Source organism: Natator depressus, chromosome 4 (genome assembly GCF_965152275.1).
Source record: "Natator depressus isolate rNatDep1 chromosome 4, rNatDep2.hap1, whole genome shotgun sequence".
In the NCBI taxonomy this organism is placed as follows: Eukaryota; Metazoa; Chordata; order Testudines; family Cheloniidae; genus Natator; species Natator depressus.
The window spans coordinates 105,862,851-105,888,977 of NC_134237.1; the positions used below are offsets into that span (position 1 = coordinate 105,862,851).

The 26,127-nt window shown below is 40.8% G+C and overlaps 1 protein-coding gene across 1 annotated transcript in view; it reads left to right on the plus strand.

The window, feature by feature from the left end:
* Positions 1-25,186, plus strand: part of SEPSECS (Sep (O-phosphoserine) tRNA:Sec (selenocysteine) tRNA synthase) — a 41,783-nt gene extending 16,597 nt beyond the window's left edge. The window contains exons 6-11 of the mRNA XM_074950132.1: positions 1,062-1,164; positions 5,957-6,086; positions 6,573-6,664; positions 21,024-21,117; positions 21,787-21,877; positions 23,305-25,186. Coding sequence (XP_074806233.1) covers positions 1,062-1,164; positions 5,957-6,086; positions 6,573-6,664; positions 21,024-21,117; positions 21,787-21,877; positions 23,305-23,560 — 766 coding nt within the window. The 3' untranslated portion in view covers positions 23,561-25,186. The remainder of the gene's footprint in view (positions 1-1,061; positions 1,165-5,956; positions 6,087-6,572; positions 6,665-21,023; positions 21,118-21,786; positions 21,878-23,304) is intronic.
* The last annotated feature ends 941 nt before the right edge of the window (positions 25,187-26,127 follow it).

Below are 26,127 nucleotides of genomic sequence, written 5' to 3' on the forward strand. Positions count from 1 at the left end.
TGCATGATTCTCCTCATAGATCTGTCAGTATTTCTCTCCTCTCTTCTGGAGGAACCACTTGTATTGTCAAGAGGACAGAGTTACTTCCATGCCAAGTTACTCCTTGGCCTCTTCTTAGAATGCAGATGAGCACCAATTGATGTCAAAGGTGCTGGTGGTTTTTGAAATATGATTACTAAGGTTTGTACTGAGACTACCAACCCATTAAACACAGGCCACTCAATAGCTATCAGAAGGTAACAACTTTAGTCACTACCCAGCTGGGTTAGACTGAACTGGGAACCTAAAGGTGAAACGTTCCCTATCCTGTGCTATTTCCAATCTCTTTAGACATTTCATTCCCCACACAAATTTTGAAACTTCAGTCAAACCCTTTTTGGGGCTTAGTGCTATAAATTGAAAAAATACAGTAAGCTGAAACATGCTTTAAAAAAACATTTTTGCAACTCCAATTATAGTTTTTTGCGGGGGTGCTTTTTACTAAAAAGTTCTTTGGAATCAAGGTTAAGCATGAAAAATTTGAGCCCAACCCAAAAGGTTAGAGAATGGGTATAGGTAACTAGGAATGTTATTTTACCAAAAAATACCTTTCCATTTAACTATCAGATCACAATGGTAATACTAAGGTATGTCTACTCTCAGCTGGGAGCATGCCTCCCAGCCTTGGTGGACAGAAACTCGCTAGTTCTCCTTGAGCTTGTATGCTAAAAATAGCAGTGTGGACTTTGTAGTGCAGGTTAACTACCTGAGTTAGGACTGAGGAAGTCAGGTGGGCCTGTATTCGAGCAGCTAGTCTGTGCCACTGCCCATGCTCGGAGGTCTGTACTGGTATTTTTAGTACACTAGCTCAAGGAGAACTAGCATGTATCTGTCTACCCAGCTGGAGGCATACTCCCAGTTGCAATGTACCCTAATATAATTGTGGAGAAGTTTCCTTTTCTGTCACTTGCCCCCATTTTGACCTTCTTGTATTAATTAGTCCTTAAATGGCCTGACTCATACCATAACTTCACTGTGTTCGGTTATAAGTGTTTTCCTAATTTGCACTTTTATGTTTGTAGACTGGAAGAACTGGCTGTGATTTGTTCTAATTATGACATTCCTCATATTGTCAACAATGCATATGGAGTTCAGTCTTCAAGATGTATGCATCTCATCCAGCAGGTATGAGGCTTGTATTTCAAATGAGACTTTTTTAAATGATATATTTATATTAACCTTTGATATGCAGTTATCTAGAACTACAAAATGCACAATATGGGCACATTCTGTCAAATGTTTTTGCAGACTTGAATCTAATCCCAGGCAGTTTTGCATGTCTGAGCAGATTCAAAGGACAGAGTACTTTTTCAGAGCTGCTTCCCCCTGCTGACAAAGTCAGGTGGGCCAGATTGAGCAGAATTGGTTTCCAGCAACCTTCCTACATTTCAGACTAAAAAGGGTTTTCTTGAAGGGTTATTTGGACTCCCCACAACTTCTCATAGTTAGGGGCTTGAAGTAATATTCATTAGCTTCTGATTATTATTCACACTACAAAATCAGAAACATACAAAGTAAAATTGAAAGAACAGGAAGAAAAATAATTTCCCACAAATCACTTGGGATTTTTTAATTGCCAAAAATATGGAAGAGACCTTAGGGTATTGGTGATGCTAAATCAATAAAGTATATATAAATAATTTGTCAAAGGTAATGCACCATGTGAATTTGAGGCTGAGGAAAGGCAAGGTACTAGAGGAAAGAGTAAGGAAAAGAAAGGGGTTGGGGCGGGAGGGGAGTTCCAAATGGTTGTTTCCCAAAATGCCAAGCAGTATGTGGCCCTTCCAGCTGCTTCCGATTCTTTTTCTAGTGTAAAAATTAGGATGGAAGCTTTTCAGTATTCCAGATGTCATTATTATAGAAGAAAGTGAGTTAAAATTGGCAGATGGTCAAGCAAACTGCTGCTGAAAGTGGGGAAGTTGGGGACGGAACCAAATAGTTCAGATAACCCTTTTTTAAAATGAGGGAGAGACTTGGAAGAAATAAATATATGCTCACCTTTTCTCTACTGTCTGGAACATAACATTTTCCCCTATCTTTGCTTCATTTTATTAAGAAATACTTTTCATAGTGGAAGGATGTTTTATGTCTTCTTAAAACTGCTTCCTAAACTTATTAGAACAATTATATTTAAAATCGTGGACTGTAATTGAATAGGAATTAAGACCTCTTCAGGATGTGAATTATTAGGTACCTTATTACTGATGCACTTCTGAGGTGGCTGAAGGACTATGACAGAAGTGCCACAACATCCTTCCAATGTCCACCTCATCCTTGCTTTTTGCTACAGACTGTTCCAGGGAGAGGAACTACTGACTGATACTGGATAAGCTACTTTGTTATGTTTCAGAGTAGCAGCCATGTTAGTCTGTATTCGCAAAAAGAAAAGGAGTACTTGTGGCACCTTAGAGACTGCTAGTCTCTAAGGTGCCACAAGTACTCCTTTCTACTTTGTTATAATGCTACTTTTTTTAAAAAATGCCTGTTTTGGGAGAATTGTTTGTTAAATGGACATTTCCTAATATGCAGCATCAGCCATAAAGCTGTTAACCCTTTTATCAGTAGTTGCAATCTACATGTGGTTTTTTTTGGTCAACAGCACCTTCAGAAGTGTAGATTGAACAGACTGAGGTCTTTAGGTATTTTGATAACAGTCCTTTTACTAGAAGTTCGTGGAAATTCCTTGTTTTAAAGGGTCACTGTCAACTTAAATCTTTCTCAGTCAGTTTTACTGACTGTTACAAACATCTAATCTCGCTATAACTGAAAGATTAGAGGAAAAGACATCTTTCAGCATGTTTAATTTTGTACATCTGACAGCACTTTTTGTATCATTTCTAATATTTCCCTTTTGTGTTGGTGTCTCACACATCAGCAGGATAGAGGAAAACATTTTACAATCCCTATTTTTTCAAAAAAAAATCACAGGCACAGATAAGGGATATTACTTTGGGTCTAATGCCTGAAACTACTATTTTAAAAAAAAAGCAACCTAGATTTCAGGTTGATGGTGACCCTTTAATAAAATTATATTGTTTAATCTTCACAAGCATTAATTTTTTAAATAAAAACATTTGAAGTGAGATTATGGCTGCTATGTGCTCTTGAGTGGTTGAAGGCCCTTGCAAAACATACTTGAGACATGAGAATGGAAAACAATTTCTGATGTTTTATAGTTTACTTGATATTTATTGCACCTACATTACGGTGGTTTTGTGACATGTAATTGTTTGTGAAGCATTTTGATCTTCACATGGATGGGCTGTGTAATTGCTGAGTATTATCCTACAGCTAATGAGGGTTTCTTATCAGAGAAACTATATTATTATAGGCTAAACTTATGATCAGAATGTTAAGAAACTTAATTTCCTGTGTCAACTCAAATGGAAAAAATCATTTGTAATGATAATCTTGTCAAGAAACACTGAAAAGCACAATTCTGTGCATTAGTGTATTGGGCTGTGCATTTCTTTCTGGCTTGTAGCTAGATATTTCTTATGATATAATCTTAAACATTTAACTGAAGTCATTATTTCAGAGTTTGTTAACAAAAGAAATCTCTTTTCTTCAACAGAAGTTATACAATCTAGGAGGAAATTAATTGTAAGGTATATTTAGGAGCCAATGCATTCCATGATAACAGTGGCAGAATTTGTCAATGGTAAGGGATGTCTTGGAGAATCATGGGCCCTGGGAAAAGTTCAAGGGTCCCAAACCACTATCATCCTCAAGATATTGGGAAGTTGGGGCATTCCACCCCTCCAATGTAATGATAGATATCGATGGAAGGGGAAGCTACATGAAGTTCCCAGGGCACCTGCTTATCCATGTTGTCACGAGGCAAGTGCGCCTCATGCCCTCTTGGGGTGGGGTAATTATTTCCCCACAGTCGCATCCTTCCGATCACCCCTTGTCTTGGGGTAGTGTGGCCTAGTGGTAAAAGTCAATGTGGCCACTCTCTCAAGGTTGTGTGGTCCAATGGCCAGAGTCAGGGTTTGGGACCTAATGGTCCAAGTGAGTATGGCTTCCCGGTTCGGACAGGGTGTATAGCCTAGCGGCCACAGTCAGTAAAGCCGCCCTCTCTCAGGGCCGCATGGCCTAGCGGCCACAGTCAAAAAAGTGGGCCGCCGCCACCCCAGGGTGGCTGACAGCCAGGTAGGGGGACCTGGGCCCTCCCTGCTCCACCAGGTCCAAGCCCAGGGCCGTGTGAGTGGCAAGTATGCCCACCATTGAGTCAGCAGGGAATCCGTTCAAAACATGCTGACCTCACTCAGCACCACAACTTGTCTCCCTGAGCTACTTCCTACCTGGTTCCTGATGCCAGGGATTCTGGGCTCCCCAGTCAGTGAAGCTCCCAACATCTCCACCACTCCTTGGCCATCCTTCAGAGTCTCAGCATCCCTGGCTTCTGCCATCTGGGGCTCCTGCAGTTCATAGGCTGGAGTTTGCAGCATGCATTTTCTCTCTTCAACAGTCAGCCCTGAATGGGCTGAGGTGGTCCCTTTTATACCTAGTCTCCAGCTGGAGCATGCCCAGCAGGGCCGCAGGGGTGTGGCCTCCTCAGCCCAGAGAGTAGAGTAAACTCTCACAGTACCAGTGCAGGGCAAGTGCACCCCGTCACACTTGTACACACTCATTACTAATAGACCAATGGACTGTGCATAGGTACCATGATGAATGCCAGAAAATAAATGCTAGAAGGATGGATCCAACAAACCAAAATGGAATGGGAGTATGAGGAGGAAAAAAACTAGATTTTTTTTTTTTTTGAAGAGGGGGAGTGATCCTGTTCCCAGTACCCTGTCAACTGCCCCACTTTTCCCTTTCCCCCAACTAAATGCAAGTGTTAAACCTCTGGCATTCATCTCCGCACCAAAACACTGCCAACTCATTGGCTCCCTCCCACTCACCACCCAAACAACAGTTTAAAAAAGAGAAGTGACAATACATCTTCTATGTTTTGTTATTGTCATAGATACTAGTAACATTCATGTAGCTTGATTTAATATATAAATAAATTGTGTGCTTGAGTATATTATACTGATTTCATGCTGCTGCAGAGTCTCAGCTAACTGGAGAATTCATAAATTTGTGGCTTTTAAAAGGCCAGAAAGGACCATTGTGATTTTTTTCTAGTCTGACCTCCTGCATAACACAGACCATAAGACTTCTCTGAATTCACAGGATTTGTGTTTCAGAAATCGGAGCCTTGCTGCAGTATTTACATCCTGTGTCTTGGAGAATACTTAGCCCCCTGGTTATAATGACAATTTGTTTTATTGAGGGGAACTTGACTCCATTTGCAGTAGTGGAGTTACTTGGATTTTCATATTATAGGCAATCTTACATGATACAACTAACTGAAATCTTGGTAAGGACAGTGTTTGAGTGTTCTCCCACAATCATCCACTGGTTTTAATGGGAATTATATATCTGTACTGAGAAAAGACTCTGTTTTCTCAATTAAACATAGCTACGCCATGGCCATTTTTATATATAAATATAATCCCTGATTGAGACTCAATTTGGTAAACTTTTGAAATGTTGTGGGTTACTGACTTTTATAGGAGTTATACAGTTAAAAATCCATGCAGTACTTTGAAAATGTACCGCATTGTGTAAGACTTCAACTTAGTTCAGTGTTTCAATTCCTTGCAAAATAGGGATTAATAGTAGAATTACAGATAGATGAACCTGTGGTGATATGTAGCAATGCAACCATGTTCTTAGTAAACACTACTGAGAAAAGGAACTTAACCATTTTAATTTTGTTTTAGTTCTAATGTATTTTCTATGAGAGTTTTATTAATGTAACTTGCTGTCCATTGCTTTTACACATAATACAATTGGATGCTGTCAAACACTTGTTCCTAATGTGTACATGTGTGTGGGGTGGTTGTGTTGTTTTTGTTTTTAGGGTGCTCGAGTAGGTAGAATAGATGCTTTCGTCCAGAGTTTGGACAAAAATTTTATGGTTCCAGTAGGTGGTGCTGTCATTGCTGGCTTCAATGATTCCTTCATCCAGGATATCAGCAAGATGTACCCAGGTAAATAATTGACAGATTGATTCATCTTTGTGAAATAACTGCAGAGAACTTGAATATTTGCTTGTGTGTGTGTTTGTGTGTGTATATATACACATTCATCTTTGTGAAATAACTGCAGAGAACTTGAATATCTGCTTCATTCTATGTGTGTGTGTGTATATACACCCATTCATCTTTGTGAAATAACTGCAGAGAACTTGAATATCTGCTTCATTCTATGTGTGTGTGTGTGTGTGTGTGTGTGTGTGTGTATATACACACACTCATCTTTGTGAAATAACTGCAGAGAACTTGAATATCTGCTTCATATAGAAGCAGATATTCAAGTTCTCTGCAGTTATTTCACAAAGATGAGTGTCATATATATATCATTTTATATATATCATTTTATGTGTGTGTAAGTATGTGTATATATATATATATATATATATATACACATAAAATGAGAGAGAGAGAATTAAAATAATCTGTATATCATTGCTTCAGGAAGAGCGTCAGCATCTCCTTCCTTAGATGTCCTCATTACACTACTGTCCCTGGGTGAAAGTGGCTACAGACAGCTACTAAAAGAGAGAAAGGTAAGCTTTCTGGCAAACAGCATTTCTTTTTCTTTGTAAATACAGTGCAGTCACAGTACAGCCCAGGAGCATTCACATATGAGTATATGCAGTTTGCCTGTTTATCACTGGATCCCAAACTAGAAAATTAATCTAAAATCCTTTACTGTATTTCAGGAGCCACATACCTCATTGTTTAAAAATATATGTGACTTCCAAAATAAATCTTTTACTTTTGAAAGCAACAGCCGTGCAAATTCCAGACTGTTTCTGACTTTGAAAACAAAATTGCTTGAAACATGGATCATTATTTTAAAATGTTCATGTATTTGGCCTGAACATTTCACTTCAAAAGCACGCAGTTCACAGGAAGAATACTAATTGAAACTTGAAAACAGTTTGTAGTAGAGTTAATGGGAGTGGTTATGTTTTAGGTTGGACCATCTAATTTCAGAAGCGCTATCAATCTAGGCAAATACTTCCTTTGTGGCTGGGTCAGGCATTTTGCAGCCTGTCAGTAATATATGACCTAAAAGAAAGTTGTGAGGATTTGATTTTATGTAAATGTCTGCATCTTCTATTACTTTATTTTGTACTGGGCTTAGACATGGTGTCTCTTGTCTGTTTGTGCATATCACATGCGTGAAATAAAACAGTCTGAACTTCATGGTCTCTCTTGTTCAAATACAATTCCATTTAACACCTTTAATCACTAGATTCACAAATAAGGTGGTATACAGTAGTTAGCTATATTTTGACTAATGAACAAAAAAGCTGAGATTTGCATCAGTAAATGTTTCCTTTTTCTTCCACCCATTCCCTTAAATAATTGTAAACAAATTAATTATGCCTTTCCGTAAAATTAATTTTGATTGTACGCCTTATAACGATGGTGAATATGTAATGTGGAGCTGTAGGAATTGTCCATGTCACAAATATGGTAATTCTTTAACAAATAAAATGTCTTAATGAATAGCTGTATATTTCAAAAGTAATGACATTATTTTCCTGGAACTAGGATTCTAAAGTGAATAAAACATCAGATATTTACAACTTCAATAGGCAGGTCTTTTTATTCAAAATGTGGCTCTACGCTATAAACATACTTTATGTATGGTGTAAATATTTCCTTTATTGGATTTGTGGTAGGAATGAGAACCCTTTTTGTTTAAATGTGCTTGCTCCTGAACTGTATAACTCTAATAGTGATAGTTTATTGTCTGTGCTCTGTGGAGGCAGAGCTATTATGCTCTCAGCAGGAGCTATTTATAGCTTGACATTGAATACTTCTTTCTATATTGGTGCAGCCTACACCTACTCAAAAAAGAAGTGAAGCTATAAAAAACTCCATGTATTTTTTCTTTCTTTTCTTACCTTATCCTTATTCACATCAAATGTTACTTCAGGTTATTTGAGCTCAACTCAAAACAAAAAGCCCAGATTTTTAAATAAAGAAGGATAATCTCTTGCAACAGAGGGAAGCAAGAACCAGACTACTCTGTTTCTGCCCTTCACTGGGGAGAACTGTGTCAAGGTGTAAAATGTTATCTGGTGGCAGAGAGAGGAGTGTGCATGCAATAGGCGGGCCCAGAGGTTCAGGGCATCAGGCAATATGGAGGGAGTGGTTGTGTGACCAAGGGCAGAGCAATGAGGGGATCTAGCTGACTCGCAGGGCTCGGGCTAAGGGGCTGTTAAATTGCCGTGTAGATGTTCAGTCAGTCTGACACCCGGGTTCTAGGACTCTGTGAGGTGGGAGGGTCCCAGAGTTCAGGCTGCAGCCCGAGCCCAAACGTCTACACCACAATTAAACAGCCCCTTAGCCTGAGTCAGCTGGCACAGGCCAGCTGCAGTTGTCTAATTCCAGTATAAACATACCCCAAGTGTGCACGTATTTAGAGTGCAAGTGGCTGGGGCTGGCAACAGGTGAACCTATATGAGAGACTGATGTGTCTTTAAGGGACAAATGCAGTGGGTATGTCTGGGAAGGAAGAACTGATCACAAACACCTTCACCGCTGTTTTGCTGTCTCCGGGGGGTGGGGTGGGGGAATGAAAGCAGTTTTTTTTCTTTCTCCCCTCCTCTAGCCCTGTCACCTCCATCATCACACTTAACACCTAGTGGCAGTATTGCCTCATGCATTTTATATTAATTGACACAGGGACTGTCTGTTGCTATGTGTTTACAGACTGCCTAGCACAATGAGTTCCCGATCTTAGTTGGGGACTCTGGGCACTACTGGAATGCAAAGAACAATAATAGGCACATAGTCAAATATGACAAGTACATGAATGTTTTCTCTCATTTTGAATTCTAGTATTATATAAAGGTTAGATTTCTAAGAGATGATCTTTTGGTGCTCTTAAATAATATGCTTGTTGTGCATCAAATTCTATATTTCAGGTTTTAACATGAAACCTATATGTTAGATACTTATTTCTTTGGCTGAACCAGACAATATGTACCAAACATAGTAGTAATACAATTCCTGACACCCAATGCAAAATATTGCTCATGCTGAGGAGCAAATGTTAATAAACTCAGAATAAACATGACAACCAAGGAACCTAAATTACAGTATCAGATTTAACATTGGTTACCTATGCTGTGGAGAACATCTTACTGCTCTGTCTAACCATTTGATATGTTGGTAATATCAGGAAGGCAACTACAGAGTGTTGTGCTCAACTATTTAGCATTTTCCTTAGTTTTCTCAATAACCTAATGGTCAGGATGTATTGACTACCGCTGAGACACAGCCAGCATATGTTATTTCCTGCTTTTGAAATGCAGTGCAGATTTTGTTTTGGTGACTAGGTGTTTCTAACTTTAGTTATTTACAGAGCCACTCATATTCCATAATGACACATGAGTATGAAGTATTTAAAACTACATGAAAGAGAAAGGTACAATGGAGAGGAACATTTTGATTTGTAGCTGTTTTACGTCTGTGTTACCAAGAAAATGTAGACTATGTTGATGATAAATATGAATGTACTATATTTTGTCTCTACAATTCAAAATCAAGTTATATTGCTGCTCTACTTACAACTGAACTTAGGAATAGTGAGAGAAAATACTTGTAATGCATATTAAGACTGTTAAGTTTTCAAAATGTTAGTACTCCAATACTTTCACTTATTCAGATGAGAGACATTTGTTGCTGTCTCAGAATTCGTGAAGTGTTAGATTCCCATGTTATAGTTTGTGAGATTTTTTGAGTTACTGCAGGATTTTCTCTTTATATGGAACTTTCAGATGCTTTGTAGAACCTGGATACAGACCCACAATTTCCATGACTTTCTCACTTAGCTGACATTAATGCATAAATTTAATATCTTAAATTATGTTTTGCAGTTATGCAAGCACATGGCATGAGTAAATGGTCAAAAGCAGTATACATGTCCAGAGTCTGTATTAGAGATGCATGGATGTAAAGGTCATGCAGACACAGAACAGTGTGCATGGTGGGATTTACATCGTTGAAAACAAAAACAATTAAGTTTAGAACATGAGGATCCCGTTCAACAATGTGTCGTCATCTTACCTGAGTGGTGGAGGGTTGGGGGTTTTTGGTTTGTTTTCTTGCATTTTTAAGCAACCATTTTGGAGCATTTAACCCTCCATTTGTAATCCAGTTTCCATTTTTAAAACTGACATTAATTATATACCAGTGTTCGGAACAAATGAGATTTCAGCTTAAGCTCTGTGTCATTTCAGAAGTTGGACTCTGCGTTTTAGCAAGCTGTAGTTCTCAATGGTTGCAGAGGGGTTTTCATTTTTAATTACTCTTTTCAAATCCTTCTACTTTGTGTTTTTCTTGTGGATTCTTAAGACTAAAGAATGTCTAATCTTGTATTTGTAATCAAATACAGACGATATAATTGTTTTAAGCATTTAAGTTCTTTACAGTATGTTGTCCAAAGGTTTCTTGAAACAAGTATATTGAAGGGGCTCTCTCTGGAACTATAGTGTGTGTTAGTAGATTTAGTATGGGCTGGAAGACAGGAACTTCTAATTCTAAATTTCTATGTCACTTACTTGTTATAAGGCCCGGGGCAAGTCATGTAGGCCTGGTCTGCACTAAGAATTTATATTGGTAGAGCTACATCCCTTAGGGGTGTGAAAAATCCATACCCTGAGAGGCATACTATTCCAGCCTATCCCCAGTGTAGACAGTGCTAGCACAATGGAACCTAACTGCCCCCTCTGGGGAGGTGGTTTACCTCCGTCATGTACTCTATTGGTAATATCTACACTGAAGTGCTGCTGTGGCACAGCATCATTTTAATTTAGACATATCCCTAGAGACTGATTTCAAAGGTGCTGAGCTCCTGCATTTCCCATTTACTTACATTGGAGCTGTGGGTGCTTAGCCACTCTGAAAATCAGATACAATAACCTCTCTGTTCTAGCTTTTTTATGTGAAAAATAGGGATGATATTGACAGGGGTTTTGAGATTAATGGGTTTGTAAACTGCTTTGAAGATGCCAGGTGCTAAGGATTAATTCTGAACCTAAAATAGTTCAAATGTCACAAAAAAATCAAACCCACATACCTTAGCTTAATTTCTTAGGGTGAGAGTCTCATACTATCCCATCCTCATTAAGCCAGGTAAAAGGGACAGGGCTCTGAAATCTCTATATCTGGCCAGGGAGGCACTGCAGAAGATAGCTGTAAGGCTATCCTCTGAGGAGCACTTTGCAAATCCTGAAATAGGAGTGGGATGGAGCTCTGGTCAGGAGAGGTGTATTGGGGGAAGGGTCACAGCATGCATATAACTATGGAAATTCTGGGCAGTGCTGCAGCTCACAGGGCAGTCCCAGGAGGCTGCCATAACTGAGGGTGTGTCTAGTGCTGCAGCTGTGCTGTCATAATATAGATGCGTCCTACATCAACGGAAAGGGTTTTTCCATTGATGTAGTTAATCCATCGACCAAGCTGCATCTACAGTGTCTGTATACAATAACTGGGTCGCACAGCGTGAAGCATTTTTCACTGCTTGGAGTGATATAGCTAGGTCTGTCTAATTTTTCAGTGTAGACCAGGCCTTAGTCAGGCCCAAAGGGCTTTCTATGTTATGTCAGGGATGTCTCCATCTCTCACCCAGGATCAAGAAGGCGCAAAGATGGCTTAAAGCCATGATCGCTCCCACCCCTCCAGAACTGAAGATCTTGCAGAAGGAAATGATACCATAGTTGGGAGCCTCCTTCCAGGTGATGATGTGGTATCCTCTCGCACTGAGGATACCTCTCTGAGGGAGGGAATGCCAATTATTAGGAAGAGACAAGTATTAGTAATGGGCAATTCAATCATTAGAAATGTCTATAGCTGGGTTTGCGATGGGCGGGAGAACCGCATGGTGACTTGCCTGCCTGGTGTGAAGGTTGCTGATCTCTCGAGACCTCTAGATAGGCTCATGTGTAGCGCTGGGGAGGAGTTGGTGGCTGTGGTACATGTAGGTACCAATGACATAGGGAAGGATAGGAGAGAGGTCCTGGAGGCCAAATTTAGGCTGCTAGGTAAGAGATTGAAGTCCAGGACCTTCATGGTGGCATTCTCCGAAATGCTTCCAGTTCCACACGCAGGGCCAGTTAGAGAGGCAGAACTGCAGGGTCTCAATGTGTGGATGAGACGATGGTATAGGTAGGAGGGGTTTAGATTTATTAGGAATTGGGGAAATTTTTGGAAAAGGGGGAACCTATACAGGAAGGATGGGCTCCACCTAAACCAAAATAGAATCAGATTGCTGCCACTTAAAATTAAAAAAGTTGTAGAGCATTTTTTAAACTAAGGGCTGGGGGAAAGCTGACAGGTGCGGAGGAGCACATGGTTCAGACATCCCTTAGGGGAGGATCTGTCAAATGAAAAAGAGTCCCATTCAATTACATCATGTAATGGCCAGCAGCTTAAAAAGTTATGAGTTTTTAAAGTGCTTATATATCAATTCTAGAAGTCTAAATAATAAGATGGGTGAACTAGAGTGCCTCATATTAAATGAGGATATAGATATAATAGGCATCACAGAAACTTGGTGGAATGAGGATAATCAATGGGATGCAGTAACACCAGGGTACAAAATATATTGGAAGGACAGAATGGATCGTGCTCGTGGGGGATTGGCACTATATGTGAAAGAATGCATAGAATCAAATGAAGTAAAAATCTTAAATGAACCAAACTGTACCATAGAATCTCTGTGATAGTAATTCCATGCTTGAATAATAAGAATATAGCAGTAGGGATATATTACAGACTACCAGACCAGGATGTTGATAGTGACTGTCAGGGAGATTAGAAGGGCTATTAAAATAAAAAACTCAGTAATAATGGGGCATTTCAACTATCCCCATATTGCCTGGGTACATATCACCTCTGGAAGGGATGCAGAGATAAAGTTGCTTGACAGCTTAAATGACTGCTTCTTGGAGCAGCTAGTCCTGGAACCCACAAGAGGAGGTGCAATTTTTGATTTAGTCCTAAGTGGAGCATAGGATCAGGTCCAAGAGGTGAATATAGCTGGACTGCTTGGTAATAGTGACCATAATATAATTAAATTTAACATCCCTGGAGCGGGGAAAACACCACAGTGACCCAACACTGTAACATTTAGTTTCAGAAAGGGTAACTACACAAAAATGAGGAGTTTAGTTAAACAGAAATTAAAAGGTACCGAACCAAAAGTAAAATCCCTCAATTTAAATGTGTACCCCAAATTAAAAAACATAAAAAGAGAACCAAAAAAGAGCCACTGTGGCTAAACAACCAAGTAAAAGAAGCAGTGAGAGGCAAAAAGACATCCTTTAAAAAGTGGAAGTTAAATCCTAATGAGGAAAATAGAAAGGAGCATAAACTCTGGCAAATGAAGTGTAAAAATATAATTAGGAAGGCCAAAAAAGAATTTGAAGAACAGCTAGCCAAAGACTCAAAAAGTAATAGCAAAATTTTTTTAAAGTACATCAGACGCAGGAAGCCTTCTAACCGACCACTGGACGGTTGAGATAATAAAGGAGCACTCAAGGATGATAAGGCCACTGCAGAGAAACTAAATGAATTCTTTGAATCGGTCTTCACAGTTGAGGATGTGAGGGAGATTCCCAAACCTGAGCAGTTCTTTTTAGGTGACAAATTTGAGGAACTGTCCCAGATTGAGGTGTCATTAAGAGGACGTTTTGGAACAAATTGATAAACTAAACAGTAATAAGTCACCAGAACCCGATGGTATTCACTAAGAGTTCTGAAGGAGCTCAAATGTGAAATTGCAGGACTACAAACTATCTGTAACCTATCATTCAAATGAGCTTCTGTGCCAAATGACTAGAGGATAGCTAACGTGATGCCAATTTTTAAAAAGGGCTCCAGAGGAGACCCCGGCAATTACAGGCTAGTAAGCCTGACTTCAGTACCGGACAAACTGGTTGAAACTATAGTAAAGAACGAAAGTGTCAGACACATAGATGAACATAATTTGTTTGGGAATAATCAACATTGTTTTTGTATAGTGAAATCATGCCTCATCAATCTAGAATTCTTTGAGGGGGTCAACAAGCATGTGGACAAGGGGATCCAGTGGATATAGTGTATTCAGATTTTCAGAAAGCCTTTGACAAGGTCCCTCGCCAAAGGCTCTTAAGCAAAGTAAGCAGTCACGGGATAAGAGGGAAGGTTCTCTTATGGATTAACTGGTTAAAAGATCAGAAACAAAGGGTAGGAATAAATGGTCAGTTTTCAGAATGGAGAGAGGTAAATAGTGGTATCCCCCAGGGGTCTGTACTGGGACCAGTCCTATTTAACATATTCATAAATGGAAAAAGAGGTAAATAGTGAGGTGGCAAAATTTGCAGATGATACAAAACTACTCAAGATATTTAAGTCCCAAGCAGACTGCAAAGAGCTACAAAAGGATCTCTCAAAACTGGGTGATTGGGCAACAAAATGGCAGATGAAATTCAATGTTGATAAATGCAAAGTAATGCACACTGGAAAACATAATCCCAACTATACATATAAAAGGATGGTATCTAAATTAGCTGTTACCACTCAAGAAAGAGATCTTGGAGTCATTGTGGATAGTTCTCTGAAAACATCCACTCAATATGCAGCAGCAGTCAAAAAAGTGAACAGAATGTTGCGAATCATTAAGAAAGGGATGGATAATAAGACAGAAGATATCATATTGCCTCTGTATAAATCCATGGTACACTCACATCTTGAATACTGCAGGCAGATGTGGTTGCTCCATCCCAGAAAAGATGTATTGGACTTGGAAAAAGTTCAGAAAAGGACAACAAAAATGATTAAGAGCATGGAACAGCTTCCATATGTGTTGTATGAGTGCAGGGCCTAGCATGGTGCAGCCTCTAGGTATTACCATAATCCAAGGCAAATAATATTTTTTAAACCCACCATCTCCTAAGAGATGGAAAGCCCTTTAAGTCTAGTTTAGCTTCTCAAAACTAGAAGAATTCTGCAATATAAATATATAGTATGATTCAACTATTTGTGAGAACATATCTCCAGATAAAGATTCTGCATTAAAATGTAAAGATTCCAAAATTATTAATGTCCAATAAAATAATTTTCCTGTCCAAAAATGGGTATGTGTGTATTATGCAATATGTATATCTGCACTGAACGGTACATGTTGTAGTAGATGGCTTTATTAACGGGTAAACCTAGAAACCATAAATCCCATTTCTAAAGACTCTCTCGTGATATTCATAGACTGGATTTTTGTGTTACTACCTCACATTTCATGGTCGGTCTAATATGAAACCTCAGGCTAGACTGATTTCAATGAAGCTGTGCTAATTAACAGCAGATGAGGAACTGTCCCTTTGTATCCAGGTTACCAAAATTGGCTCCAGAAACAACACTGATTTTTTTCCTCACTTCTTCAAAAGTTTCTTGATAGTTTTATGTATACTTCTGTGAAGCTTGCGATTATATCTAACCTGACCATGTCATTTGGCACTTTTGATATATGCTGCCTCTGGGATTAACTGAATTTTCAGTTTTCCGTTAGATGTGATTGTTTTAGGGGGTTAGAAATCAAGCTAGAATGCCAGAAGTGCAATATATCTTCATATAACAGCATTTACCTCAATAGCTAGCTAGTTTTTGTGGTACAGTTGTTTCACATTTTCATTCACTCTTCCCCCTAGCAATTTAGCTGACATTTACTGTGTAAGTAATTCAATACACCTTTTAGTATGATAAGTCTTTTAAAAACTGAGTTATAGTGCCTACCTACCACATAAAAAATCAATTGTATTTACCTACATTTCTTTTAAGAGCTCATTGTATATATTTGCTTGGGGTGCTTATAAATTTTCCATGCAGCAGAAAATGATTTTATAATAGAGGTCAACTATAGACTTGACCCCCCAAAATATTGCCAAATCTGAAAAGTCATTAATTTATTGTACAGTGAACTGCTTAGCTAACTATTTATTTATAGAAGATCTAGATGTTGTTAAATGGAAAATAAAAATTCTAAAATGCAAAGCATGCTATTTTACAAAAACAGGAAAAGATTTAAATTTGTATACAGAGGTTTTCAGTCAGTTTGATGAAAATGCATATACCTAGGTTTCCTCTCCTACTTCTTCATTCTTCCCTGATTCATCCAGTCTCTCCACAGGCAAGTAACAATTCTGGGCTAACTGAGTGGTTTAGATATCTAATCATAAATGAGGAAAATGTACTGCTATAAGTAGCTAAGTTAAGAACCCAATTATACAAATCGGAAGTTATTTTATTAAAGGGACATTGTCAAATGTACTACACTATAGGGAAGTCCTCAAATGAGACACGCTTAGAGTGTTAAATTGTTGGGGAATATCTTACTGTTCTCATCTCTAACTTTCTCTCATCACCATTCTCCTCAATAAATGTATTCTGAGAACAGCCATTGTAAATACACTCCCTTGCAGTGTTATCCTCCGTTGCTGCAGAAGTAAATAGCCAATAGAGGGAGCACAAAATAATGAACAAATCAGATTACAAAAATGATACTGATATAATAGATGAGCACATTAGTGATGCTTATTTACTCCTGAGGGAATTCTGCACCAAAAAATTAAAAATTATGCACAGTGTTTTAAAATTTTGCAAATTTTATTTGTCAATAAATGTGGAGGCTCCAGCATGGCAGTAGGGAGCACAGGGCACTGGCTACACAGAGGTCGGAGTCACCCTGGACCCCTCCTAGGACACAGACTCGGCAGTGAGGCTGCACCTTACCTGACACAGTGCAAGGACCAGGCCTGCCCCAGAAACACTACAGGCCCTGCCCCTCTACGCCAGGTGCACCAGGTGTGGGACAAGCAGGTTCAACCCAGCAGGATCCAAGTGTGGAGCGACGTAGTGTGGGGGAATCCAGGTGTGGGGTGAGAGGGTTCTGTGTGGGACAGTCAGTGTGTATGTGGGGGATCTGGAGTCACAGGGGCTCGTTGGGGGTTCTGGGTGCAGGGCTAATGGGACTCTGCAGAGGGGTCCAGTGAAGGTGGTTGGGGCTCAGCTGGGAGTGTGTGTCTGGGTATGAGGGGATGGCACTCAGCTGAGGGTGGGGGGGAGGAGGGTGTCAGGTGTGTGAGGCTCAGCAGGGAGGTCTGGGTGCTGGGAGAGAGTGGGGCTTGGTGGGATGGGAGTTGGAGTTTGGAGGGCTCAGCGAGGGGTGGTCCACGTGCGGAGGGGGGTGGGACTTACTGGGGTGGGGGTTCGAGTGCGGGGGTTCAGCAAGAGGTCGATGCAGGGGGTGAGGCTCAGTGGGGGGGTTCGGGTGCAGGGAGCTCTGTAGGGAGGTTCTGGGTGTTGGGGGAGTGAGGCTCGATGTGGGGTCTGGGTATGGAGGGGTCCAGATGCATGGGTGGCGGGCAGCTCCCCCACAGTGACCCCTCCCTCCGCAGCTGAGGAGTGATGGGGCAGGAAGCGGGAGGGGGCAGAGCTTCCTGCAGCCGGGAAAGGTTTCTGGGGTCTGACTTGTCTGCAGCTGCTCCTTGCAGGGGAAGAGGAAGTCCAGTCCTCCCCCAGTCCAGCCAGGACTAGCAGCTGGGCCCGGCACAGGGTAGAAGCCACTGGCTGGAGCATCTTCATCCCCACCCCCTTCTGTGATTTACCTCTCTGCCAGCTGCTCTGGGTGCCTGAAACAATGTGCCTGCTCTGCTGGGGAAGGGTGTGTGACCACACTTGCAGCTTCCCAATCAGGAAGTCATTTTTCTGAAGGGAAGCAAAGAAATCTGTGGGGATATGAATTCTGCGCACACGCTGTGGCACAGAATTCCCCCAGGAGTATAACTTATTGTGACAAGAAAGTGAATAACAAATGAATATGGTGTTTGTCTTCCACGAGGAGCAAGAAAAATGTGCCTGGATATGGGAACAAATGTTACTTTTAAGCTTCTAAGAGGATACTGTAAATTAAGCCAACTGCAAACTGTTGTACTCAAACCATAGAAGTATTGGGTTTGGTTTCAAATTGCCACTGCAAAGCAGTAATGATTTGCCACAAGTTTCTAGTAGTCCTCCTCACTGCTCATAGAAGCCTCTTGCAAGTTTTTTTTCTCTAACTAGACATCTCAAAAGCTTCATGCTGTTGTCAGTGAACTTAAAGTTAGTTTGATTAATTTTGTTAGGTGGCATGACACTATTTCTCTGTGTTTGAGTGAATCCATCCCATGTGATTAAGAGGGTCAGCTCAGGAGCCATTTTCACTTGATTTCTCTAAGATGGAGGCTACAATTCAGTTCATCGCAGTGGCCCAGGAAAACGAGGTATACACATTTCTCAGAACTGCCCCCCAACCCAGTTGGTTCTGTAAAATCTCTGAGGTGCTACCTACAATGGTATCTTTAATTCACCAGATCTAACTGGTTCCAGTCAGAGAGGTACATGTCAGAAGGTAGAATGATGATGCACACATGGAGGATGCTGATGCTGCTGTGTGTAGAAAGGAGGGTTCTTTGTCAAGTCCTAAAATTGATGAGGATGCCGAAGCAATGGCCATGAGAAAGAATGATGGGGAGAAGTAGCAAGCGGGCAGTTGTACTGAAGTGAATGGTGAACAAAATTATTATAGTCAGGAGGAAGAACAAGCTGATACCTAATGACCAGGAATAGGCTACCCAAACTTAAAACCTCTTTGCCTTCTCTCTCTCCCTATGTCTACCAATGTGAAGTGCTGAAAATGACAACTCAGAGGCCATAGGAAGTGTTAGGAAGAGTGGTGTTTGTTCTGACTGTTGTCCATCTGTTCTGCGCTGAGGTGTGAGGGGAGCATCACTAACACTGAATTGTTTGGTTGGTGAAGACCTGAAGCAGCTGTGATGTGTGGGGTTTTTTTTTTCCTAATATCGTGATGTCGCATATGCATTACTCAGGATAGGTAGGCAATTCACGTAGTCATCTCTGCTTTTGGCATCCTTTTCAATAAAGGAACTGTCTGATGAAATGACATCTGAACTTTTGATACCCATCTATAATGTTTAGAAAGCTTGAGCAGCAGCTGCAGGGTGACCAGCTACTTTTCCCAGAAAGAGGACAGGGAGGGGAACTGTCTGCATGGCATAGTTGACTGTGGAGAAGAATATAGTGTATGGCACAAAATACTTTCATACTCATATCAATGCTCTCTTGCTTAATGTGAAGGCAGATCAGATGCTGACCTATTGTCCTTCTTGTGTAGAAAAAGAGGGATCCTTTTAGGAGCTGATGGCAGTTGCAGGCCTCTAGTGACAGATGCCAAACTGCACTTTTTTTCTACACTAAGACTGTTCCAGATTAAAATAGTGCAAGCAGCAGTTTGGCATGACTTGGCCTGCAATGAAGGTAGAACAGTGTTCTCCTCACTTTAGACAAGTGGGTCCAAACCTCCCCAACTATTTACCTTTAAATCAGGGCTTTGGAGCTGTGCTCCGGCTCTGCTCCAGCTCCAGGCAAAAACCTGCAGCTCCCCTGCTCTAGAGCTGCTCCACGCTCCAGCTCTGGGCTCTGTTCCAAAGCCCTGCTTTAAATCAATCAAAAAGCAAAAAAATTGATCTGATTGATTAACAGTTAATATTTAACCATCATTTGTATCCAGATCTGTGATGCTAAACAGTAGAAATATTCTGATTCATCACAGAACTGTTTCAGCTGGTAAAAAACAAGAATATTTTCTTCTCAGATATTGATGGGAACAAAGTGTGCTTTTTTAGTGTTGTATTGGGAAGTTAAAAAAGATGGATGAAAGGAATGCTAATTCCTGTTTTCTTTGGCATCATGCAGGGTTAATTTTTTTTTTTGAAGCGGGTATTTATTGATAGAATTTGTGCTCAAAGATATCATCATGTTTCGTCAAAGGTTCAGCTTCTTATGTCATGAGTGTCACAGCTATAGTCCTATCTGCTGTACTTGGATATGAAAGATGCCGTGGGACTTTTGTAAGAGTAGAGGTTTGTCCTGGTGTAGTGGGACAAAATTTCCCTCTAGTCTCCTCAACATGTCTTGTTGACGTTCAGAGTTATGCACCAGTTGGTTGCCATACTCCACTCCAGTGGTGCGCTATGTTATGTACATTTGAAGTGTTTTGGGCTCCTTCAGGATGAAGGACACTAAATATATGTAAAATATAGTATTCACCAAGAAATATAAAATATGCTCCAAGGAATGATATCTCAACTTTTTCACTGAACCAGTTTGTCCCCTGTCCTGATAAATACTATAGACAAGGGCTTTATGTGTGGCTATTTCTGCAAAGATTTCCTTGTGGCGATTCCCCCACAGCATCTTGTTGGGAGGGCAGGGTTTGTTGAGCTATGGTAAAGCTATTGCCCGAAAGCATAGCAGACTGGCTGCAACCCTGCACCAGCTTTGTCCTTGTCAGCTCCTCTCTAACTCCCTGGTTCCCTGGCAGTGGCTGCCCTATGGTGGTGAACAGTTTAGATCAGAGATGATGTGGGAGTACAGGTGGTCTGCTATGTTTGCAGATGCAGCCTCTATCACAGCAAGGCCACCCTGCTCCTTCCCAGGATGGATGGATGGATTACCTTTTCTATATAAATTCCGCAGAGCCAAAAAGGGATTGATAGGAATCGTGAGCACAGGTGCTGGCCCACATGGAGCTGCTTCATCTGGTCAGGTGGCGAAGACAATGGTATGGAGGCAACTGAGCACCCCCTCTCTGTATGGAGGGATATCTACAAAAGAAGGGGCTTCCATGCGCAGCTCAAGGGCACTGTCTGACCTATTGACTCAAATAAATGGCTGATGCTTAATACATATGAAATGGGGACCACTTAGGTACTTTGATATATTCTGGAGACAGACAACTTTCCAAAATTGATATTAACTATTCAACAGAGAAAGAAAGAAAGAAAATTGAAAATTGTTGCTTTTTTCCAGGAAATGTTTTCCTACCTTTCAAGTCAGCTGAGGAAGCTAGCAGAAGTCTACAATGAGAGGCTGTTGAACACACCACACAATCCTATTTCCTTAGGTAATTCCCGTTCAGGTTTGAACTAAGCCAGCACTTCTGAAATCTTCTGTATTTTTAATACGCTTGCATACACAAGATGAGCTTGCATATGGTTCATCCTTCCATTCCATTAATCTTATGCCAATACGAGTCCATGGAAATCAATGGAATTATAGCAGCCTAAAAGTGGAGTAGTGCAGTTAGTGACTCAGGCCCTGTATTTATATACCTAACTGCTTGTGATCAAAATATGCTTAGTTTGATCATGAGAGTAAAAAGACTGACATGTTAGCATTTAGTACTACAATTTATTTATTTTTATACTGTTTTATAGTTATTTCAACCATAACTGCTTGGCGCCGAATTTCTGTAAAATAGACTACTAGTGAGTCCCTTTATTTACCTGGGATTTTCATTGTAAGCAATAACTCTGTTGAACCTGGAAAACTGGAATGTCTCTCTCCACGCAGTATCTCAACTGTATAAACAGTCTAATAAGATAATGAAAGGATATATTTAGTAGAAAACTGAAAAGACTTAAAAATAATAGTAAGAATGTTCATCTTAGTTATATTCTAAGCCAAATACTTAACCAGGTTACCATTATTAGATAAAACTTATCAATGGTTCTTTTCTGATGAAAGAGGAGCTTTATTACACTTATGATAACACAGCTATTTATGTCTTCAGCTATGTCACTAGAGAACCTAGATAAACACAGTGACATGGCTGTCACTCAGCTTGGATCTATGCTTTTCACAAGACAAGTTTCAGGAGCAAGGTGAGCATCTGAGATATTTTAAACATTTTTCATATTCAGTGAAGTTTGCTGTGCTGTGATGGTTCTTAGGACTTTACAAACTAACTGAGGTATAATGTGTACACATGTATCTCTCGCACAAATTTGAAGCTGGTTATAAAGAGTCAGAGTGATGCATTCTTCATTCTGCTGCTGTCGCCCTTCACTGTCCGTTACTTAAGCTTTCCCAAAAGTGTCCTCATGCTTCGTCCCATACTGCTCCATATGTACACAAGGAGCTTCCTGTAAAAATATGCTAAACCACTAACTACATAATGTTTGGCAAACCTCTCCTTAAAATTTGCCACTGTCAGGATGCCTGCAAAACACTGAATGCTGGTTAGACAACTGGTGTGCTATGGTATGACCACTGATTACCATGTTACATTGTACTATCCCTGTCTGTTTGCTTTAGCACCTGGTGCCACTAATCTTAAGATTGTCCTTGTCCCAAATTATTCATAGTCTTTTTGTTATGTGTGGCAGTAGTGCCTAGCACAATGTAGTCCTGATCCCTAATTGGGGCCTTCTAGGTGTGATACCACGATACAAATTGGTAATAATGCATCTTTCACTAGTTGTGGAAGCTGTTACTGTACTTGACAAAAACTGAGGGTTGTAATTTTAGAGGAATATTTAACTTGGCTTCAGCTGTATTTTAAAAAATCATCTTTGTGCTGAAGACCTGGGAAACACATTGCTAATCTCTAATGTTGTTAGTTGCTTTTTGGAGTGTGAAAGAAAATCCTACTTTCCAGAATTAACTTCAGCCACTGTAGGTGGAAAAATTTTACTGCTAGACAGTACATGGCAAGGGAAATGCAGGCCAAATAATTTTTAATGATTTCAATTTAAACCTTTTAGAAGAAGAGGATGATCTAAAACTTGTTTTGGCAGAATTCTTTAATCTGAATATTGCTGCTGTCAACCAGCTGCTGCTACATAGTTAATGTCACTTTCTCTGGCAGAGCTGAGTATTTTCACATCAGAAGACATGCCTCATTAGCTTGGATTATTCCACTTCTTACACAGATGAACTACAGTAAATCTGTATGTACTGCAGTAAGATGGGTGGAGGGTTTTTTGGTTTGCCTGATGATAACTGTTACTTGACCTGCTATTATAGTCCTCTTTGTGTAGATTGGTCGCAACAGATACCATCTTCAAAAAGTTCAGGGTTTCATCAAGTTCAAAATTCCCAGTCCTGTTTGTACCTACGCTGTTTTTTTTCATAGTTCTTGATTGTAATGTTCTTTAATAATTGGTTCACTTCAGGTACTTTTATACAAACTTGTTTATAATTTACACGTGTTGTTATGCATAGAAATGCTTGTAAATGATTTCAGAATACTGTGCTTCCTGTAAACAGCCCTGAGCATTTTTAATTGAATTGTGATTGTTTTTTTCAGGGTGGTTCCCCTTGGGTCTTTGCAAACAGTGAATAACTACACTTTCAAAGGCTTTATGTCACATACAAATAACTATCCCTGTGCTTACCTCAATGCTGCTTCAGCAATTGGAATGAAAAAGCAAGATGTAGACCTGTTCCTAAAAAGACTGGATAAGTGTATGAAGACTTTTAGAAAAGAAAAGAGCAATGGAAAAGATGTGCCTGAAATGGATAACTGTACCAAACATACAAGTGCGGGAAAGACTGAAGACTAGAACAAGATGTGAATTTTGGAACACACAAAGTTTGGTGTGATGATTTTTTTTTTTTTTTTTTTTTTTTTTTTGATTCTTGGAAGTTTGTATCCTATTTACATTGTGGAATATGCAATACAGGGAATGGGAATTTAAATTTTAAAAAAACTTGGGTGAAATTCAGATTTTAAAAAATTATTGGGTAATATTCACCGCTGTGCTGACAGCAAACCACGAGGCTTTTGCACCTCTGAAAACCCACTTAAGTACTCAAATAGGGCTTAAATGGTATGAAGGCTCTAAGATGGGTCTTTGTCTAGAGATGAATGTGCCCCATTGTGGTTGGAACTGGACAAATGTCTAAAGAAAATTTCAGTGAATATTGATTAATATTTTTAAGTGAATTTGCTTGAGCAGTGTTTTGTATCCCTTCTGATTTTGCTATTGGTGTTCATTTAGCAAACAGTTGTTTTTTCCTCGCAAAAATGTCTGTGGAATGAGTGTTCGTACATGTGAGTATTTGCTCATGAGTGCTTCCACAGCCATCTCCTGCTACATCTCTTTATGGGCATGAGAGGGGAGATAGATATTATTAAATGAAATTTTAAAATAATCTGAGGATGAGATACAATGGGGAGAGATGGTTTTTCCAAGTCCCTTTCCTGATAGTAGTTTGAACAGCTGCAAACAGGAGCCGCATGTTTGAAGTCTGGACATGTTCTTAGGCGGGGAACACCATGGAAAGGCACAAACTCCCTGTGGCAAAGAGAAATCTACAACACTTCATACCCAGCCAGTCCTCAGCCCCTGGAAAGTTTTGCAGGATTGAACAGTCCCACAGGAAGCATATGGGGGTAAACAGCAAGGAAAGAAGGGGGCTGCAGTAGGAAGGCAGTGAAATGGGAAGATCTCCCCTACCTCTTGCATTTGATTTGTGCCTTAATAATTGCTCTCCTGAATGGGAGCAATCAGCAGACCTGCAGTAATGGGAGATTGGTTCTCCTGTGGGCCCTGAAGAGGGACAGCAGATATTCATGGGGACTCCCAGGAGGTTAGATTTACTCCAGCACTTTGATAATTTTTGAGACCATGCCTCCTAATTGTGAACCATCTCCTATGGGTGGTGCTGCTGCTGCACCAGCTATATTCAGTGGCTGAGTGAACTGGTTAGCCTAGCTAAGGACCCATATCACTGAATTTGCTTTTGTTGGCTTAGGCTTGTAAAGTTTTTCATTTTAAAAAAGAAATTAAAACAGGATTCATGCTGTATATGCAGAGTGGCAATTTGGTTAAATTAAAGATATTCCAAATCATTTATTTGCCGAGTGGAGCAAGATCTAACGCTCAACTCAGTGGCATTTCTCTGTGTTTGTCTGTAATGTGATATCTTTGGCACGCCACATCTGAGCAATTTTAAAAATAATGGAATGTTCTAGGCATCCGTGGGCCCACTTCTTTTAGTTCTGGTGGAAATCAGAACACCAGAAGAGCCCAATTCAGAGGAAAATTAGGGCCCCAGACTGTTGCCACATGCAGAGGAATCTCTGCTGCCCCCTGTACATAACAGAGGCAGCAGCTTAACCTATTGAGTGGGGAGACTGTAGCCTGGACTCTAACAGAAATGAGAGCTTTCCAAGGATTGTATATAGGGAGGGAAGTGGGGCGGGGGGGAAGAGTCGGGACCCAGAGAGGGAGGGGGCCAGGGTGAGGGGATGCAGCAGGGACCAGAGGGATGGGGCAGTCATGATGGGTGAAGCAGGGCCCCAGAAGCGGGGAAAAGGGAGATGGAGGGGGAAGGATGCAGGAACCCAAAGAGGACTAGGGGTCAATGGTGCTGTGGGAGAAGCAGGATCTGCAAGAGAATGTAAGGGATGGGGAGTGGTGGTGGTGAGGGAAGCAGGGGCCCAGAGTGGAGATGGGGGGAGGAGAAAGCAGGGGTGGGGAGTCAGGAGGGGCAAACCATAAATACTTGGGGGTGAGGAACAAGGACCTGGAGAGTGGGGAATGGTGATGGGGAGCATAGCAGGGCCCCCCTTGGTCCTGCCTCTGCTCCACTCCAAAAATGACTCCAAGACCTTCTGGCTCAGCAGTCACCAGTGCTGTTTATTTGCATAGTGCCACCCCACCACCTTCTCACCAGGTACAGCTTGGGGGCTCTAGCCTTGAGGACTCCTTAGTCTCTGGACCCAGAAGGGCAAAGCTACCACACTCCTTCCCTGGCTCACCCCTTCTCTCACTCTCTCTCCCCCTTCCCCCCGCTGTCTGTCTCTGGGCCTGTATATAGACCCAGGCTAATCAGGCTGGCAGCTGTTTCTCCTTTGCCAATTGGCCACTGGTTTCCCCCAGCCAACCCCAATTTACCTCCTTTAATTGGAGTTGGAGTGACAGAGGGCTGGCTCAGCCATTCCTGCTGAGTATCCTGTCACAGGGAGGGAGATATGCAGGGGGGACACATAGACTGGAGCAATGGGGGCACACACTGAGCCCCTGGTATGAGGAAGGGGGTGGAGGAGTTGTAGGGAGACCCTGAAATAGAGGAGGATGCAGTATGACACACAACGAATTTACTGCGGGGGAAATGGAGGAAT